This window comes from Pelobates fuscus, chromosome 12, assembly GCF_036172605.1.
Source record: "Pelobates fuscus isolate aPelFus1 chromosome 12, aPelFus1.pri, whole genome shotgun sequence".
Classification (NCBI taxonomy): domain Eukaryota; kingdom Metazoa; phylum Chordata; class Amphibia; order Anura; family Pelobatidae; genus Pelobates; species Pelobates fuscus.
The window spans coordinates 114,937,953-114,959,268 of NC_086328.1; the positions used below are offsets into that span (position 1 = coordinate 114,937,953).

Genomic DNA, 21,316 nt, shown 5'->3' on the forward strand with positions numbered 1-21,316 from the left:
CCACTTTGGTCAGACGCACAATTTATCTCAATAACATAATCTTTAAAAAAAAATATCATGTTTCTGGCATAACACAGTTAAAGGGACACTCTAAGCAACAAAATCTCTGCGGCCTAACCTAGCGGTTGTGTCAGTAGAGTTGATAGGCTCCTTGCATCTACAATAAATACATTCAGAATTGTTCTGTGTGGCTCACCTCCCTCTATGTCATCTTCTGATGCAGTTTGCTGCCTTATCAGTGAAGTTGACTTAACCTATCCTTCTTTTTAAACTCAGTGTCTCTAAAAAATACAAAGTAATCATGTGTGTGTTTACTCCTACTCTTCATTAGGAGATGAAATATATAACAATAACAAACACTAAGTGGGACAAATTAATAAGTATATTACATGTGTCTCCTCGCCTTAGGAAATGTTGCCAAAGTGCTTATGTGGTTTAGATATGTTGCAGAGTTTAGTATAATACACATTTACCACTGTGTTTTTGAGGTGATCTGTCTTAGCATTATTTTTCCACGATTTCCTGAAATTACCTGTATGTGTGTTCATGAATCACGGGACATTTGGAATTTACATCAGATGCCAGGCTGTGCCAGCGTAGCCTTAAATCAATACAGAACAAAGTAAATACAAGAAAAGAAGCTGAGTCAGAAATAAAAAATAAAAAATGAAAACGGCTCTGTCACCCTCTGGGGGCTTTGCATAATTTGCAAAGACCCCCGATGGGGATATCGCCGCTGGGGGGTCCTGTGGACATGGGGGAGGGAATGAAGAGATTATCTGAACCTGTGTTTCGTGTGCGCAGCCATCCTCTTCCATCTAGTCATTTTCAGCTCCCACCGCTTTAGCTGCCAAGAGCCGACATTAGCGCTGCCACTGTACTCTCGCACATGCACGAGAGTACATCATTAAGGTCACAAGGTCACGGGATCCTCCATAGAGATAGCTTTTTTTCCATAAAGCCATCACTGGTGACGGTTGGGGTAAATGACGAGCTTGACAGCAGTAACTCTGCCTTTTTGTCAATCTTGTCAAGCACAGGAAAAATACCGAGACTTTGTCTCCGTATATTTTACTGGGTTCGAATTTCAGTGAAGTTCCAGCACAGCCAATCAGAGTATTTGATTGAAATTCTATCTTTATGAAAAACTCATTTTTGATGTGGTGTGACAGAACCGCTTTAATTTAAGGACACATGACATGTGTGACACGTCATGATTCCCTTTTATTCCAGAAGTTTGGTCAATAAGGAGTTAAACAAAATAATCTTTTAGTTACCCATGAAGTATCAGTAGTCCTGTTTCATACCTAAATGTAGTTAAACAAATCTTTAACTCTCTTCTAATATAATCACTTCAAAATACCATATCTCTTTGTAAGTTTTAAAATTTTGCAGAAAATTATAAAAAAATACACGGTGTCAACATTGAATCCACAGGAGCCTACTGAACCAGCCAGGTACTAATTGTAAGCATTTTGGGTATGTTAATAAATTTACTTTATAGCAGTGGCATTACGTAATGGTTTAAGAGTGTTTATTCATTCTCTCTGACTCGCTATTTATTGAGCCCAATAAGGATGTGACTTATGGTAATATAGCAAGCATCTTGCCATCTCTCTTAGATCTGCAACAGTTGCAATGGTTTAATAACTTAGTAGTTTGAGCCAAAATTATCCTCAAATTAAACTGTGATGTTTTTTGTTTGTCTGGTTGGTTTTCTTTTCATATGCCCCTAGTATCTTAATGTCTAGATTCCCTCCTTACCATTCACCTTTATTTATCATTAATATATTTCCTTCCTTGTTCTAAATCTCAATATCTGAGCGCCACCATTTTGCTCTCCTCTGTCCATAATGTCTGCACTTTGCCCTTCTGCGGGATTATTTTGACTGGTGGACTGTGAATAAATTAGCTTGATATCGGAAATCAATCTTTAATCTGCCAAAGAATGCCAAAGATCATGCTCAACGTAACACATAGTATTCACCACTTTATGTTTGGTAATAAAAACAAACACAAACTAAAGTGAATGTAAAAAAAAAATAAAAAATCAAGGGGAAATAGGGGGAGAAAAAAAAGATGCAGTAATAAAATGACAATGTGACGTTGCCGCATTAACGATGATTTCAAACTTTGATAGAAGCAAACGTGAAAAGACCTTAATGAATGTGTTGAGTAGTTTTTGAATGGTGTCACCTTGAAGTTCGGTACGCGGTGCTCATCTTCCCTGCCTCCTACAGTGCTTTTTGCAGCCCCCACTGTAAATATCAGTGAGCGGACATTAATTCTGACACTTTTCACCAATCGCCACTGCCCAAGCAAAAGCATAGGAAGAAATATGGCTGCCACAGTGAATAGTACATGCCAATTAAACCTTATAGTGAATTTTAATCCTTTGGCTTCCGCCCGGATTGTCCCTTTAATAATATTAACTCACCCAGTATAACTAACTGTAACCTAACCTACATAGTGCTCCTAACATGTGTGGGAGCCTGGAGTGTCCCTTTAATAATATTAACTCACCCAGTATAACTAACTGTAACCTAACCTACATAGTGCTCCTAACATGTGTGGGAGCCTGGAGTGTCCCTTTAATAATATAAACCCACCCAGTATAACTAGCTGTAACCTAACCTACACAGAGCAGCTAACGTGTGTAGGAGCCTGGAGTGTTCCTTTAATAATATAAACCCACCCAGTATAACTGTAACCTAACCTACACAGAGCAGCTAACGTGTGTGGGAGCCTGGAGTATCCCTTTAATAATATAAACCCACCCAGTATAACTAACTGTAACCTAACCTACACAGAGCAGCTAACGTGTGTAGGAGCCTGGAGTGTCCCTTTAATAATATAAACCCACCCAGTATAACTGTAACCTAACCTACACAGAGCAGCTAACGTGTGTAGGAGCCTGGAGTGTCCCTTTAATAATATAAACCCACCCAGTATAACTAGCTGTAACCTAACCTACACAGTGCACCTAACGTGTGTGGGAGCCTGGAGTATCCCTTTAATAATATAAACCCACCCAGTATAACTAGCTGTAACCTAACCTACACAGAGCAGCTAACGTGTGTAGGAGCCTGGGGTGTCCATTTAATAATATAAACCCATCCAGTATAACTAACTGGAGTATTCCTTTAAAAACAGTTGAACATTGTGAAACATGTTAAATCCACCGATAGACAGTTCTTAATATAATGTGGCAGCAGCTTTTCTGATTCAATCTATCAATACCATGAGCTGAGCCCTGTCTTGGATGGACCTTCCAACAATACGCTCATAAATTTTGATAGATAAGAAAGTACATTGTAGATGCTGGGCCCCAACAGCGCTGGAGGGATTAAATAAATCCTCTTCAGCTTTGTGGATCCATCCATTTTACTTTAGTGCGCTCATTTTGTCTGTAATGAATCACCACCACCAGAGGAGCTGACAATCTAATGTGCTGCTGTAGGCACAGAAAGATAAAAATTACCTTTCCAAGGTCACGGAAAGTTGAGTCTTGAAGTCTTGGTCCTAAATCCTTAAGCTATGGGAACATTTGATTTTAGTGAACTATAACCCTAATGCATCATGCAATGGGGGGAAAAGGGAGGAAGGATTTTCCGGCAGAACTGAGAAAGAAAAACTTGGTGTAGTCATGTTGAAAACACACCTTATAAGGTGGCCTGTGATGGATATCTAGAATACAGGAATCCCCCACACAGACACTTAGAAACTCAAACAAAGAGATTCATGGCAAATGAGCAAGAATAGAAAAAAAGAGGCTTATTCCGTTCTCGGGAAGAGAAAAGGAAGACACACATTTTAGGGCAAGTATACCCAGCTGGAAAAATAAGCTGGGAAGTTCTTCTATATCATATATGTTACAATCTAGAACTTGCAGCATCATAGTCAGTCCTCCTCCGCACAATCACTAAAGAGTGAATTGTACTGAATTGAAATCTGAAACTAAGCCAAACATATCTGATCTGGAAGAAAAAGTCCAACTCAACCAGAGCAGCAGATTGGATGGTTCTGCCATTTGGATCTCAGTTTGCTACAATTCGTTCATAAATACATTCACCATAAAGTAGAGATTTTCACTTGTTTTTAACTATGTCCAACTTACTGCTGCTTATTTTATCATTAAGGATAAAAGAATATAAGTCTAGGATGACATTTCTGGGACAAAATCTGTAACTGAGAGTAGAGCGGGTATTGCAGTTGGTGCATTAACTCAGTGACCTATACTAACTGTGGCTTTTTTTTTACTACTGGGAACTCATTCAAAATAAGCAGAGAAACGTCATACGAACAGTTTACCATTGAACATGCACATTATTGTCTTGTGATGGCACCTACAATATGTGTGTATGTAAAGTGTGCCTATATGTAGATGACAATGTGGAAGACTATATGGACCAGTGGAATGCTTACTGATATCTATGTTACCCCATCGTATTATCAGTGTGACCACTTTGTAATTAATTGTATCTTGTTTTTTTAGCCAAAGAGAGCTCCCTGACTCCAAACAGTGACCCACCAGGAATGGAGAGTGGTTACATGACCAGCAAGGAGACTTCAGGAAAAGGATCCCAAGACAGAGGGAGTGGAGATCTGCCCATCGATAAGACTGAATCTGAAAGCAACAAAGGAAAGAAACGAAGGAACAGGACTACATTTACCAGCTACCAGCTGGAAGAGTTGGAAAAAGTCTTCCAAAAGACGCACTACCCTGATGTCTACGCTCGGGAACAGTTGGCCATGCGGACTGACCTAACAGAAGCCAGAGTGCAGGTACATGATGATTCGTAATATGTTGACCAACATGCCTCCACCCAAAAAAATAACAATAATAATAAAAATAAAAAAATGTATTGGATGCCTTAGAGTAGACCTACTGCTATAAAATAAGATAATTCGCAGTAAGCTGTAAAAAGAAAAATCTAAATGCTTTCTTTGGAAGTTTAGTAACATGTCCACAACATCTTTTTTTCCTTATTTTATGTACATTTAAAAAAAATCTTTGTAACTTTTTTTTTTTGACCGATCTATGGCGCAGTAAAAAGAGTACCAATATTAACACCTTAAGGAATTGATATTCTATTACACTAATATAACCTTAAAATGAGCAGATTATACGGTGACGTAGACCGTCTATTCTGTGGTGCCAAAGGACAATATATAGGTAAATACTTTTAACGTTTTCTTCTGGCCTTACACAAACTCGGTACTTATGTTGGAAAAAACTAACGCTGGAAGTGTTACATTACGCTATGAAGTCAGCAAGCTAGCAGACTAGTCTGACTGAGTCTAACCCATTTTACGTGCTACATGGCTCTTTACGGGTACAATAAATCGACCCAGTTGTTTTAGAACAACATGTTTACCTGTTATATTGTTGAAATAAAATGATGTCTCCGAGCTGTGCGAATGTTGCTCCATTTGCATTGAATAAGGATCGTGTATCAAAGTCCCAAATTTTTTTTTTTTTTTTATTATTTAAGAGAAATCATGAAGGATTCCGTCCCGTATGCGTTTATGTTTGTGATTATTCGCCGTTATGTGATGTTTGTATATATTTAAAATGAATTGCAATACAAATAAAGATTTAAATAGTTGGAATCACTCTAGGTTTCCCCCATGAAACTGCTTACATTCTATTTTTTTACAGTTATATTTCTTACGTGTTATTTATACGAAAGTTAGGCTGGGTAAAGATAACCCATTTTTTGCCACTTGATATCCTTGCTTTGTATTAAGTCCAAAGGAGGGCTGGCAAGGGGAACGGGGCACAAAATGAAACAATACTTTGTAACTGAGGCCTTATATTATTATTATCGTTCTTGCAGAATTAATATAAAAATATATATGTAAAAATTAAGAAAGGGAGTGGAGTTTGCTGGTTGTTTGATCTAAAATTGGGAAATTTGTTGGTGCCCCCCTAAGCAGGCCAAATGCAGCCAGCCATTCCATGATTGTGTCTGTGTTCTGTTTTTGTTTTGCCATTGTTGCAGTTTGAAACATTATAGTTTTTACTGAATGGTTTGAGCCTCTGGGAGCAGTCTGTACACTATGTAAGCAAATAAAAGGATAAAGGGATTAAAATAGTTAAAATCATGTATTCCCTTACTAATTCTGACATCATCTCACAACTCCATATGCAAATTAACAACTATATCGGGGAGGAATGAGTTTGAATATGGTTTTGTGTATTTTTGATTCTAACACAATGTGTAGGTATGATCTGGCACCAGGCAGACAATGCTGGCCTGCGTCTCCCCTCAGTGCCACCCATGTCCTCCCCTCAAACCTTTCTCCTTAAAGGGACACTATAGTCACCAGAACAACTCCAGTTTAATGTAGTTGTTCTGTGAGTATAATAGTTCCCTTCAGGCTTTTTTCATGTAAACACTGCCTTTTCGGAGAAAAAGCAGTGTTTACATTGCCTCTATGGACACTTTCAAGTGGCCACTCCTCAGATGGCAACTGGAAGTGCTTCCTGGGTCAGTGCTGCCGAAAAAGCAGCCCTGATGTTGAGTGTCCCCACGCTCTGCATGGAGATGCTAAATTTTCCTCATAGAGATGCATGGGAAAGCGGCGCTGGACATAAGGTGAGTTTTAAACTTTTATAGGGGATCTAAGGGGGGGGGGTGGCAAACCACCTCAATGATGGGTTAAACATTATTGAATCAGGAATAAATGTTTGTGGTTCCTGACCCTATAGTGTTCCTTAAACCACAACAAAGGTGGGGGGGGGGGGGGGATAGAATTTTCCTTAAAAGAAAATCCTGAAAAAATTGTTTTACATTATTTTTTCATTTATCAAAGCATCAAATAAAAAAAAAAATATTGTGCCAGTGAACTGGATTTATTTTTCTCATGTTTTTAAGTTTGTTCAGCTACATACGTATGTAATAGCCGTAATCCTATCCAACGAAACAATTCATGATCACTGTTAATTTGTTATGAGGTTTTACGATGACGCCCCTATGGATATTACTACTATTCTGACCTGGCGTAGTGAGTTAAATATGGCTTTACTTTATAGCTCAGCTCACTGCTTCATTGAGCTCAGTTTGCTGTAGTTTAATGTAACCAGCAGCAGACAAAAATCTTAAATTCTATATACTATTACAGTTCCCATGCATTCCTAAATCGTAAGAAGTGGTCCCGAAGGGTTAAATGAAAGCGTTCTCCCAGAGGAGGCACGAATAAGAAAACAATTCGTAAAACTATTTTCATTGTTAATGGTTTTTATACATTTCACTCACAATTCATTAGCACTGGATGAGTGCTTGCAGTGATAAAAAAAAACATATAAATATCAAAGGTGCAGTAGAAGGGATCAAGCTCTTTCTGGACTACCACGGTGGAGGCTAGTCCACGGAGGCAGCTTTTTGTTGCAATAAAGTAAAATAAATGTATTGTTGTGTTAAGGATTAATGGTAAGTGTGTGTTGGAAAAAATCATGTTGTGTCTGTCATGATGAGTAGTTCTGCCATTTAGATTCCCACTTACTGACGGCTAGAAATGTGGCTGGAAGGTTGAGAAACGAATCATGTCAATGATTTTGACATGACCTGAAAACTGCTCCATTTTCAGATATGTTTAGACTGTTCTAACAAGATTTCTGACATCACCCATTGGCTTTGCTTTGGGACGTCAGCTCATGGAGGCCCTAAAAGACAGGCTTGTGTATGGTCCTACCTTCTAGAACTGTCATTGGAGGTTTAGCTGAACCTCTTTAAAGTGGTGGTTATGTCCCAGATATGTGTAGCTATAGGTTTACGGTGTTGAATAGGTTGGATCCCAGAAAGTCAGGTGGCAAATTCATATTCTGGGAAAGACTCTAGTATCCCACCATCTTTAAATGCCAGCCATTGTTATGTAGGGCTATATGGTCTCTTTTTAATATGTGATGGAGTACATTTAGTTTGTTTTTTGTTTTTTTTACTGGTTTTTAATCAGTCAGTCTGATTTCTTACTTTTGAATTTGTTATTGATTCTGATTTCTGCCTTTGGTTGAATTGTTGAAAACATCTATAAGTATTTTTACCGCCAAAAAAGCAAGAGTAAACCAAATTTAGTAATCACCTTATAAACTGTGCTCTGCTGTTAAAGGGTTACTTCAACCAAAAATCAGTGTTTTAAAAAAAACACAAAAAACAAACAAAAAAAAACTTCTAAAATCACCTTACGCTCTAGCGATGAGGCCAAGTTCTCCCTCAGTCCGATCTTCCTCCTCTGATTTCACTCCCCCTTGCTGAAGAAGTAGGGAAATCAGTGAGGGTGGGTTCAGAGGAGGACAAGGATAGCATGAGTAAGGGGCCTGCTACGATTGGCTGTCTGGTACCAGCAAGCTGTGTGTGGTGGCGTTAGACACCAATTTTGAACAGAATATTAGAATTAATTAGCTAATGACACTTAATGAAACTACGCTGCTAGAGAAGGGTTACACCTCCGGCAGCAGAGTGGTTAATCTCCACGTGTGCTTCATTCACAGCGAAATGCTGCATATACATACTCCAGGCACCATAACCACTTCAAATAACTGAAGTAGTCATGGAGTTTGGAGTAACCTTTGAAATAAATTTAGTAGCAATGCAATGAAATAATTTTCTTAGACGAGGCTCTGCTCGGTTTTCTTGGTGAATTGAAAACAGAATTTCAAAATTTAGGTCAACCTTGGGGAGGTAAACTTTATGGTTTTCTATATATTTTTAAAAAGCCATAATCCACTTTATTGGTTAATAAGTAGCCTGTGAATAATTGTAGTAGCTGACCTCAAAGCCGTCTCTGCCATATGCTACAGCAACAACTGTATTACAAATCTTATAAATTGCTCCTGTGCAAGAGAGATATAAACAGCAATGAGAGCAACAGGATTGGCCAAGTGCTTTCAGCCACTTCCTAGATTATCTTGTGGTTTTGCAGCAAACATAGGGACTGTAATGTGAGTCTATAGTTAAAATCCTTATTAGTTTTATTGTATTTATCTTATTTACAATTACAAAATAAGAGTCAGTTGAAGTTCCTATAATGGATTCCCTTTCATTAAACCTACCAAAACGTCTCAATATTTTTCAGGGACTTTAACATCAATTATTTGATAATGATTTCACTTTATCCAAATTTAAAAAAAAAAAAAAAGGAAAGGAAAAAAAAAACGAAAGGAAAATATTCTATAAGTCTGCGCAGCCCTTGGATCAGGCATTTGTGCGTTGGGAGTTCCTTTGCTTTATTCAGCAGGGAACAATCTACAAAATATATATTTTTCTTCAATAATTACTGATATTTCCTATTTCGCCCACTCTTTTAATTTCGAGACTTTCAGTTGATCTTCCTCATCTGTGGATTGACCTCTGTCCTGCGTGTGGATATTTATAAAGCTTTCTTTGCAGATCCGTTCTCTTTCAGGATAAATGGAGATTTAATATCTATCGAGACAGCTAGCTTTACCCTTGTTTCAAGCAACAAATCTATCTTCCCCTGGTCTTCATTAATAACGCAGTACCTTTCATATCTCTATCATTTATATAGTTAAACATTGCTCTCCTTATCTTGGATCCTTATTCTCTGACTATATTACATGGATATTATTTTTTAATGTTTTTCTGGGAACCCACATTTTGTTATTTTTGTTACAAAATAGATGGTTTACTGTTTCATGGTCTTAGTGCTTGGAGCTTAGCGGACGTGTCGCATGACTATGCTTTCTGAAGACAGTTCCCCAGTGTCTTCAAAAGCAGGACATCGGTGAACAAAGTTGGAACTCGTTGCAGGACCCTGAAATCGGGAAAGTCCCTACATTTAAGCAAATTACTGATTTGAAGAAATTATTCAAGTCAGATATAAACGCTCCTTGAATTTTAGAGCCTTAGTTTTGCAATTTGCGAAACAGAGGGGAAAACTATCTTGCCATGGTGTCATAACCTTTTGTAAAGGTAATTCACACTTTAATAAATAATAAATAATTAACTATAATGTAATTTCTAACAGAAACTCTACATAATAGCTAACTTGACCCTTTCTGTAATGTGGCTGAAAAATTTATGATCTTCTGTTCTGCTTAGAATTGAGAAGGGTTTAGATGGGTACAACCCATGCCTCCCAGGTGTCCCTATTTAGAAGGGACAGTCCCTATATAGTGATCAAATCACTTTATCGCTCTTTTCAATCCTCTAGAATGTAAGCTCATTGAGCAGGGCCCTCCACCTCTCTGTTCTTGTACGTCCAATTGTCTGGTTAAAATTACATGTCTGTTAGTCCACCCAATGTATAATAAAATAACAATAATGTCCCTCTTTTCTAAGAGCTCCATATTGTTGGTGTGACTGAGTGTATAACAGAGCTCCACAGCAATAATACTCACAGCAATGTGACTGAGTGTATAACAGAGCTCCACCACAATAATACTCCCAGTAATGTGACTGAGTGTATAACAGAGCTCCACAGCAATAATACTCCCAGTAATGTGTCTGAGTGTATAACAGAGCTGCACACCAATAATACTCCCAGTAATGTGACTGAGTGTATAACAGAGCTCCACAGCAATAATACTCCCAGTAATGTGTCTGAGTGTATAACAGAGCTGCACACCAATAATACTCCCAGTAATGTGTCTGAGTGTATAACAGAGCTCCACAGCAATAATACTCCCAGTAATGTGTCTGAGTGTATAACAGAGCTCCACAGCAATAATACTCCCAGTAATGTGTGTGAGTGTATAACAGAGCTCCACAGCAATAATACTCCCAGTAATGTGTCTGAGTGTATAACAGAGCTGCACACCAATAATACTCCCAGTAATGTGTCTGAGTGTATAACAGAGCTCCACAGCAATAATACTCCCAGTAATGTGTCTGAGTGTATAACAGAGCTCCACAGCAATAATACTCCCAGTAATGTGTCTGAGTGTATAACAGAGCTCCACAGCAATAATACTCTCAGTAATGTGTCTGAGTGTATAACAGAGCTCCACATCAATAATACTCCCAGTAATGTGTCTGAGTGTATAACAGAGCTCCACAGCAATAATACTCCCAGTAATGTGTCTGAGTGTATAACAGAGCTCCACATCAATAATACTCCCAGTAATGTGTCTGAGTGTATAACAGAGCTCCACATCAATAATACTCCCAGTAATGTGTCTGAGTGTATAACAGAGCTCCACAGCAATAATACTCCCAGCAATGTGTCTTTAAACTACAATAAATGTGTTTAGAAATTAGTCTGTGGAAATATGATAAATTTCTCTTGTTTTAAATTACATTTTAGTTGTATAAATTGTTATTGGTGCTAAGAAGCCTAAACCTGGCCACATCCCTAAAATCAAAATATCCGTCTATGTGTGTTTGAAATGTTGGGAGATATGATTCAACCCAGCACCCAGACATCATTGACCTTGCAGCGGGAGTGTGCTTACAGGCTGCACCGCGCAGTGGGCGTGTGCTTATACACGATCATTCCACACTCATGGCCACACTGAATCCAATGAAAGGTGATTTCCCTCGGAAGGCCAGTTTATTTACTAAAAGGTGTGGGAGTTCCTCCCCAGTGAAATACTGAACTGAAAGTAAGATACATATATTTATCTACGGCCCCTTTTAAATATGTTTTCTATCTGCAGGACGTCAATTCCTTGAAAATCTTTGTTTTTGTTTAGTTAACCTTGTGCTTGTTTCCTAAATCACACTAATCAGTCCCATTCAGGCATGTCTTTAAAGCCTTTCCAGCCTGTCCGTCTTAATATGTCACAATTCGTTAGGATTTTCCCATATTTACAGCAGTACAGAATATGCAGGTTGTTATAAAATAGATATAAAAATGATGATCATCCGGCCTTCAAAGATTCTGCTTTATCCAGTTTTATGCTTCATATTAAGTTTAAAAAAATCTATTCAGTCCCTTTGAGTTTTCCCTTTATTACTAGCTTTTTGTCCTCCAACAAATTAATTTCTTTATACCGCGGGGCAGCCCTTTTCATGTCCTGTGTACAGCAAAACATGGCATCTACATTGGTATACAGAAATTAGAGAATGAACCCAAGGCACACCAGAATTTGCACATAGCAAATACATTTTATTCATGCAATATCATAATAAGTTATACAGATTTCTAGAAGACAAAGGGCATATAATAATGCAGATTCTAGCCTTCCTCTGCGGGTCGAAACGTCGGGGCTGTTATTTCTCCTGCTCTTGGTCAGTATAACATTTATATGGGTGTTGGTTGACATTTGTTGCACTTTATTGTCATACCTGTTTGGGGACGGGTTTTTCCCCTTGAGAGCACCCAGAACCCTGTATACCACATTACTTATACACCCTCTCCGGTTGAGCTTTTTCCTGTAATTGTATATCCATATTGGTATATGAAGAGGGTCCTATATTAAGTATATATGTATGCAATAGCAGCAAACACTCTTGGCTAACCTCTTGCACTAATGCCGGACCATAGTTTGAATGATGCTTATTGAGGGTTTCCCATAATTCTCTGTTTTGTGGAAGTTGTGTCATTATTTACCCATTTTCACAACTTTACTGAATATTAATACGTCAGCTTTTTCAAATGTTTTCTAGTTGGGTTCACCAGCCTTGTTCCCATTGGAATCAAATAGGAGCCAACCCAGGCTCAAAATAAATAAATAAAAACATAAATAATTGGACCAAAGGAGAGAATCATGGGAAAAGTAGGGTAATTTGCATGAAATGCCCTGTCTATGCCGGTTTGGTGAAAAACAGTGTTGTCAGAGTGTAATTGTATTAATTGAAAAAATATTACAAAATAGAGTGCTGTGAAATATATTGGGGCTTTATTAACAATAATAACAAGTAACTCATTTTATATGCTGGTGGCTTAGAGAAGACTGTGGCTTTTCAGATCTGTACATGTATCTAAGGTTCTAAATTTTGCAAGAGTAGCTGATTTGGGAAAATTCTCAAGCTCGACAAGAAACAATTTTTTGCTGAAATTTTGCAGTTTGTTTTTTTTACAAAAAAATCAGTGTTTAGCAAAAACACAAACAAAAAAAAACTGGTGTTTTCTTTTTGTATCCATCGTCCGTGAATTGATACATTGAATCAATGGCCTTGCAGTTTCATGGGTCCTTTGTTTCTTCGCTTTCTTATAATTATCCTTTTTTTGTTCTGCTTGCTAAACTTCATTCACAGTGACCTCTCTCTCTCCACTGCCCCTTCGTCCCATCCCCCATGAGCAATAGGGGGTAGGTGCAAAGGAAAAAGACAGCAGAGGCTGCAGGAAATTAAAAATATAATGAAAACAAGCATAATCTACATGACCCTCTCATCCCTCACTGCTTTCCCAAGGCAGGATGCTAACAATGTCATCTCAGGTTTCCATCCGCCCCCCTAAAATAAAAGTGTAAATATGGGGGGGGGGGGGGGGGGGCGGGGAGTAGCTGTAATATCACCGTGAGATAAATAGCCCAGTTCTTATCTTAATCTGACTGTCTTGTCATCCATCCTGTGACCCAATTCAGACTCCAGGGGCCCATGTGGATGTTACACATACAATTAAAATGTATTAACAGTGAACACAGAACTTTGGCTCCATCTCTCTAAGAGCCACATGATTCTCCTATTTATAATTAGGATGAGATACAATGAATGAGATCTGAGGAATGTGTTTGTTCTTTATTTGTACCTGTTTAGAATATTGTAGATATTGTTTATACATTTGAAGGTACATTCAAACAGCAGCACCACTACAGCCTACAGTTCCTGGTGCTCTACAGCAACAATACTTCCAGAAATGTTATTTAAACTGCAATAAATGTGTTTAGAAATCAGTCTGTGTAAATAAGACACGTTGTTCTTGTTCTACATTATATTTTTGTTACATAAATTGTTATAAGTAAGTAATCTAAAATGTCTCAGAACAGCCCTGCAAATGACCACAGCCCACTCACACCCCAAAATTGAAAGTGTACCTCTTTATCCATTTGAAATGTTGGGGCATATGAGGTAGTGAAACCATTTAAGAGCAGTTTGACAACTTACTGAGAGTCCACTTAGTGCCTGCTGCCACCTCCACTACAGCCGGAAGCTCTGCCACTGAGCCAAGCCTGGCAGGTGACACTCTCATTGACCTAGCCTGGCATGGCAGAGCTAAGGTCAGTGGAGCTAACAGAAGCTCTTTGTTAAAGCTTCCGACTCCAGGAGATGCTCAATAGGCACTTAATGGACTCCAGGCAAGTTGTCAATCCATACTTCAATGTTTTGACTACTTACACTGAGAGGAAGTTAGAGCACGCAAGACACCATAACCACTACAGTGGTCTGTAGTGGTAATAGTGCTTTGTGTTGTCCTTTAATGCATTGGCATTTAAATGGCCAGCTTTAAATTTCTCCATTACAGTCATGACACAGGCATGACGCTGTGCTTATTGGAACTTAGTATTTTAAGAAAACATTGGTTTTGTTTAGAGTAACCCCTTCCAATTCTGCCTCACCTCCCAAACTTAACCCCTTAAGGACACGTGACATGTGTGACATGTCATGATTCCCTTTTATTCCGGAAGTTTGGTCCTTAAGGGGTTAAAAAAGCTGAAATGTATCTCTGTTCCGGCTTTGTTGACTGCCAGACAGAGACCAAGATCTCCTATTAGCCTGATCCTCCTCTGTTGATGTCTCTCCCCTTTGTTGCCGAGGGAGGGATAAAGGGGGAGTACAGGCTGAGGAAAGGACATCGGCAGCACTGAGGGGGAAGCTCTGCTGCTATTGGACGTCTTTCACCAGCATGCTCTGCGTCCTGATGACACACTTTAAATATGCACACAATTGATATTAGCCAGCTGGAGCTTTAGTTACAACTCCGGCAGCAACGGAGTTAAACTCAGCATGCGCAGCGATTCATAGCTGCACATACAGACTTCAGGCACCGTGACCCCGTCAAATCACTGAAGTGGTCATGGTACTTGATGTATCCCTTTAGTAATAGTAATGTTAATAAGGACTAAGTTAATGCAGGCCTTTACGATTTTGGGGAAGTGAGGGTAAAATTTGGCATGGGGAAGGTTAGGGGGGTAATTGTTTCCAACATGCAATGGATTGTAAACAACTCCTATGATCCTCAGCCAAGTGAAGCTGATCCCTAGCATGCTCATTAATCAAGCATCATTTAAAGAAGCTGGGCCTATTTGGTAACAGGACCTGGGGTCCTCTGAGCCAATGACAGAATAATAGTGTGCGGTATAATCTGTGATCATAAGTGATCACCGTTATTTCCATGCACCAGTCGGTGACATTGCTGGTCACTAGTGATAGATAATGATGAGATTATATGCCTGGTTTAGGGAACCCAGGGCCTCTTCTCTAGCAGACCCAGCTTGCTTCGCTAAACTGTGCTTGATTGATGAGCCTGCTCGCCATATGCTGTACGGGCCACAGTCTCAATGAACGTGCTTCTGTGCTGAAATATTAAATAAACACGTGGTGATTAATAGGAGGTAGGACATTGTAAATACCCTCTGGGAGAATCTTGCAGCTACCAATCTGTAAATCACCTGATATTAACCAGTATAATCATATCATCGTAAATATAGACACGTGCACATTATTATTATTATTACACTCACATGTGTTTAATAAATGCTCATAACTCATTATTGATAATATATATCCGCTCAGTGTCTCCAAAATTAAAGCTTTTTTAGATACTTGTTTTGAGGACTTGCACTGTTTATTTTATCTATATTATTAATTCTTTATATTACTCTATAGAACTTCATAGACAGAAAGATTTCAATATAATTTCTAATTTACTAACAACTCTCTATTTGATTAGTAAATTAGTACTATCTCTAATTCGCTTTTTGTAAGCACATCTTCCTTTGCGTCACAATTATCTTCTGCCACCATACAACACTCCAGAATATGTAGGCGCTATACATGCAAACGGCAACACTACCAAAAATCTTTTCATAATACAAGCCTCATTTGCACCTTTCACTCTTGTCTTCTTTCCAAGGTTTGGTTCCAGAACCGAAGGGCAAAGTGGAGAAAGAGGGAACGGTTTGGACAGATGCAGCAAGTACGAACTCACTTTTCCTCGGCCTATGAGCTGCCGCTCTTAACCCGAGCAGAGAATTACGCCCAGGTGAGTTATTTAGTCGTCTGTGTTGTTATTATTACCGAACTTAGACTTTCATTTAATATTTTAGGATGACCTCTTCAAACGAGTTAATATTTTCCCCACAAACATTTAAAATGATTGCTTTCAATCAAATAATAAAATATCAAAAATATATAATATATAAAAAATATATATCAATATATTAAAAATATTAAAATAATCAAAATATTAAATACTTTTAAAATTGTATCCAAAAATAGTAAATCGAGGCCTTAATCATACTGAGAAGATCGAGAGGCTGAGTTATTAAAGGGTCAGGTCAGATTTACAATCCTAACATGCTTATTTACTAAATTGCCAATTCAGAGCTAATTCAAAGTGAATTAAAAATTTCAGGCCAAAATATCAGAATTGGAAAAACCAGGTATGTTTCCTGATTGGCTACTTTGGCCTAAAATTTAAAATTCACTCTGAATTCTCACTTCATTGAATAACCATGTAAGAGTCTTCAGTCAGGGCACTAACCGCTGAGCTACACAGATCTCTCCTAGTTCCAGTTTACATTTTGATGATGACAGAGGTTTTTACAAATTGGCTGTGTACACCTATAATCTATAGAATTACAGCGGAAATTGGATTAAGAGTGAACGTATCCACTTTTATTAGAGAAAATGTGCCTCTCCTCCTTATTTAAGTTGGCATTGAGTGTATAAACATAATAGAAATGAGGGGTTTTAGTTAAATGATTTACACTCTCTCTGCTACAGTCATAGAAGCTTCCCAAGTGTTTTGTGGACAGATGGCTTACTATTATTTATTAAGCACACCACCTTTATTCAAGAGCACTGTACAATGCTGCTGCCAAAACCCTTTTAACCCCTTAAGGACACATGACATGCCTGACATGTCATGATTCCCTTTTATTCCAGAAGTTTGGTCCTTAAGGGGTTAAGAGTAGACAAAAAAAAGACCACCTCCCAATTAACACCTGAACAGTCAGCTGAAAATGGAGATTTTTATAAAAAGAAGGGGCGATCTATCCTGCTATAAAACCATTATAATATCAATATTGTACAGCGCTACGGAATCTGATGGCGCTATATAAATAGTAAAATAATAATAATATAAAGGCTGCACTAACCATTTGTAAAGTAACCTGTAAAGTGTTAAGTATACTTGTTACTGCTACATAGATATAATATACATACCCCTTCATGTGCGGCCCCGGAGGTATGCTGTGCGGGCCGTAGCCGCAAAACATGGCGGCGGGTACCTGGTCGCAGGGGTCCGTAGGGTGGCCGGGCCCCCTGGAGTGGCGGGCACGGTCGCAGCTGCGATCCCTGCGACTGTGGGATGTACGCCAGTGCCTCCCCCTACTGTAATGTAACCTGTAAAGTGCTGAGTACACCTGTTAGCACTATATAAATAAAATATACATACACTGTATACCTACTGCACTTACTGTACCTCCCTCTACTGTAATGTAACATGTAGAGTGCTGAGTACACCTGTTAGTAGTTTGTAAATAAAATATACTTACACTGTATACCTTCTGCACTTACTGTACCTCCCTCTACTGTAATGTAACCTGTAAAGTACTGAGTACACCTGCTAGCGCTATATAAATAAAATATACATACACTGTATACCTACTGCACTTACTGTACCTCCCTCTAATGTAATGTAACATGTAGAGTGCTGAGTACACCTGTTAGTAGTTTGTAAATAAAATATACTTACACTGTATACCTTCTGCACTTACTGTACCTCCCTCTACTGTAATGTAACCTGTAAAGTACTGAGTACACCTGCTAGCGCTATATAAATAAAATATACATACACTGTATACCTACTGCACTTACTGTACCTCCCTCTAATGTAATGTAACATGTAAAGTGCTGAGTACACCTGTTAGCTCTATATAAATAAAATATACATACATTGTATACCTACTGCACTTACTGTATCTCCCTCTGCTGTAATGTAACCTGTAAAGTGCTGAGTACAGCTGTTAGTGCTATATAAATAAAATATACATACACTGTATACCTACTGCACTTACTGTACCTCCTTCTACTGTAATGTAACCTGTAAAGTGCTGAGTACACCTGTTGGCGCTATATAAATAAAATATACACACACTGTATACCTACTGCCCTTACTGTATCTCCCTCTACTCTAATGTAACCTGTAAAGTGCTGAGTACGCCTGTTAGCGCTATATAAATAAAATATACATACACTGTATAACCACTGCACTTACTGTACCTCCGTCTACTGTAATGTAACCTGTAAAGTGCTGTGTACACCTGTTAGTGCTATATAAATAAAATATACATACACTGTATAACCACTGCACTTACTGTACCTCCGTCTACTGTAATGTAACCTGTAAAGTGCTAAGTACACCTGTTAGCGCTAAATAAATAAAATATACATACACTGTATACCTACTACACTTACTGTATCTCCCTCTACTGTAATGTAACCTGTAAAGTGCTGAGTACACCTGTTAGCGCTATATAAATAAAATATACATACACTGTATACCTACTGCACTTACTGTACCTCCCTCTACTGTAATGTAACCTGTAAAGAGCTGAGTACACCTGTTAGCGCTATATAAATAAAATATACAAACACTGTATACCTACTGCACTTACTGTACCTCCCTCTACTGTAATGTAACCTGTATAGTGCTGAGTACACCTGTTAGCACTATAAAAATAAAATATACATACAATGTATACCTACTGCACTTACTGTACCTCTCTCTAGTGTAACATAACCTGTAAAGTGTTGAGTACACCTGTTAGCACTATAAAAATAAAATATACATACACTGTATACCTACTGCACTTACTGTACCTCCCTCTACTGTAACATAACCTGTAAAGTGCTGAGTACACCTGTTAGCGCTATATAAATAAAATATACATACACTGTATACCTACTGCACTTACTGTACCTCCCTCTACTGTAATGTAAACTGTAAAGTACTGAGTACACCTGCTAGCGCTATATAAATAAAATATACATACACTGTATACCTACTGCACTTACTGTACCTCCCTCTACTGTAACATAACCTGTAAAGTGCTGAGTACACCTGTTAGCACTATAAAAATAAAATATACATACAATGTATACCTACTGCACTTACTGTACCTCCCTCTACTGTAATGTAACCTGTAAAGTACTAAGTACACCTGTTAGCACTATAAAAATAAAATATACATACACTGTATACCTACTGCACTTACTGTACCTCCCTCTACTGTAACATAACCTGTAAAGTGCTGAGTACACCTGTTAGCGCTATATAAATAAAATATACATACACTGTATACCTACTGCACTTACTGTACCTCCCTCTACTGTAATGTAACCTATAAAGTACTGAGTACACCTGCTAGCACTATATAAATAAAATATACATACACTGTATACCTACTGGACTTACTGTACCTCCCTCTACTGTAATGTAACCTGTAAAGTGCTGAGTACACCTGTCAGCACTATATAAATAAAATATACATACACTGTATACCTACTGCACTTACTGTATCTCCCTCTACTGTAATGTAACCTGTAAAGTGCTGAGTACCCCTGTTAGTGCTATAGAAATGAAATATACATACATTGTATACCTACTGCACTTACTGTACCTCCCTCTACTGTAATGTAGCCTGTAAAGTGCTGAGTACACCTGTTAGCACTATAAAAATAAAATATACATACACTGTATACCTACTGCACTTACTGTACCTCCCTCTACTGTAACATAACCTGTAAAGTGCTGAGTACACCTGTTAGCGCTATATAAATAAAATATACATACACTGTATACCTACTGCACTTACTGTATCTCCCTCTACTGTAATGTAACCTGTAAAGTGCTGAGTACACCTGTTAGTGCTATATAAATATAATATACATACACTGTATACCCACTGCACTTACTGTACATCCCCTCTACTGTAATGTAACCTGTAAAGTGCTGAGTACACCTGTCAGCACTATATAAATAAAATATACATAAACTGTATACCTACTGCACTTACTGTATCTCCCTCTACTGTAATGTAACCTGTAAAGTGCTGAGTACCCCTGTTAGTGCTATATAAATAAAATATACATACACTGTATACCTACTGCACTTACTGTACCTCCCTCGACTGTAATGTAACCTGTAAAGTGCTGAGTGCACCTGTTAGCACTATAAAAATAAAATATACATGCACTGTATACCTACTGCACTTACTGTACCTCCCTCTACTGTAACATAACCTGTAAAGTGCTGAGTACACCTGTTAGCGCTATATAAATAAAATATACATACACTGTATACCTACTGCACTTACTGTATCTCCCTCTACTGTAATGTAACCTGTAAAGTGCTGAGTACACCTGTTAGTGCAATATAAATATAATATACATACACAGTATACCTACTGCACTTACTGTACCTCCCTCTACTGTAATGTAACCTGTAAAGTGCTGAGTACACCTGTTAGCACTATAAAAATACAATATACATACACTGTATACCTACTGCACTTACTGTACCTCCCTCTACTGTAACATAACCTGTAAAGTGCTGAGTACACCTGTTAGCGCTATATAAATAAAATATACATACACTGTATACTTACTGCACTTACTGTACCTCCCTCTACTGTAACATAACCTGTAAAGTGCTGAGTACACCTGCTAGCGCTATATAAATAAAATATACATACACTGTATGCCTACTGCACTTACTGTATCTCCCTCTACTGTAATGTAACCTATAAAGTGCTGAGTGCACCTGTTATTGCTATATAAATAAAATATACATACACTGTATACCTACTGCACTTACTGTACCTCCCTCTACTGTAACATAACCTGTAAAGTGCTGAGTACACCTGCTAGTGCTATATAAATAAAATATACATACACTGTATACCTACTGCACTTACTGTACCTCCCTCTACTGTAACATAACCTGTAAAGTGCTGAGTACACCTGTTAGCGCTATATAAATAAAATATACATACACTGTATACCTACTGCACTTACTGTATCTCCCTCTACTGTAATGTAACCTGTAAAGTGCTGAGTACACCTGTTAGTGCAATATAAATATAATATACATACACAGTATACCTACTGCACTTACTGTACCTCCCTCTACTGTAATGTAACCTGTAAAGTGCTGAGTACACCTGTTAGCACTATAAAAATAC

The 21,316-nt window shown here is 38.1% G+C and overlaps 1 protein-coding gene across 2 annotated transcripts in view; it reads left to right on the forward strand.

Annotated features, from left to right (window-relative positions):
* ALX4 (ALX homeobox 4) overlaps positions 1–21,316 on the forward strand; it is a 95,946-nt gene that overhangs the window by 63,957 nt on the left and 10,673 nt on the right. For both annotated transcript variants that reach the window (XM_063437567.1, XM_063437566.1), the window contains exons 2-3: positions 4,496–4,785; positions 15,982–16,110. In XM_063437567.1, the coding sequence (XP_063293637.1) occupies positions 4,496–4,785; positions 15,982–16,110 (419 nt within the window). The remainder of the gene's footprint in view (positions 1–4,495; positions 4,786–15,981; positions 16,111–21,316) is intronic.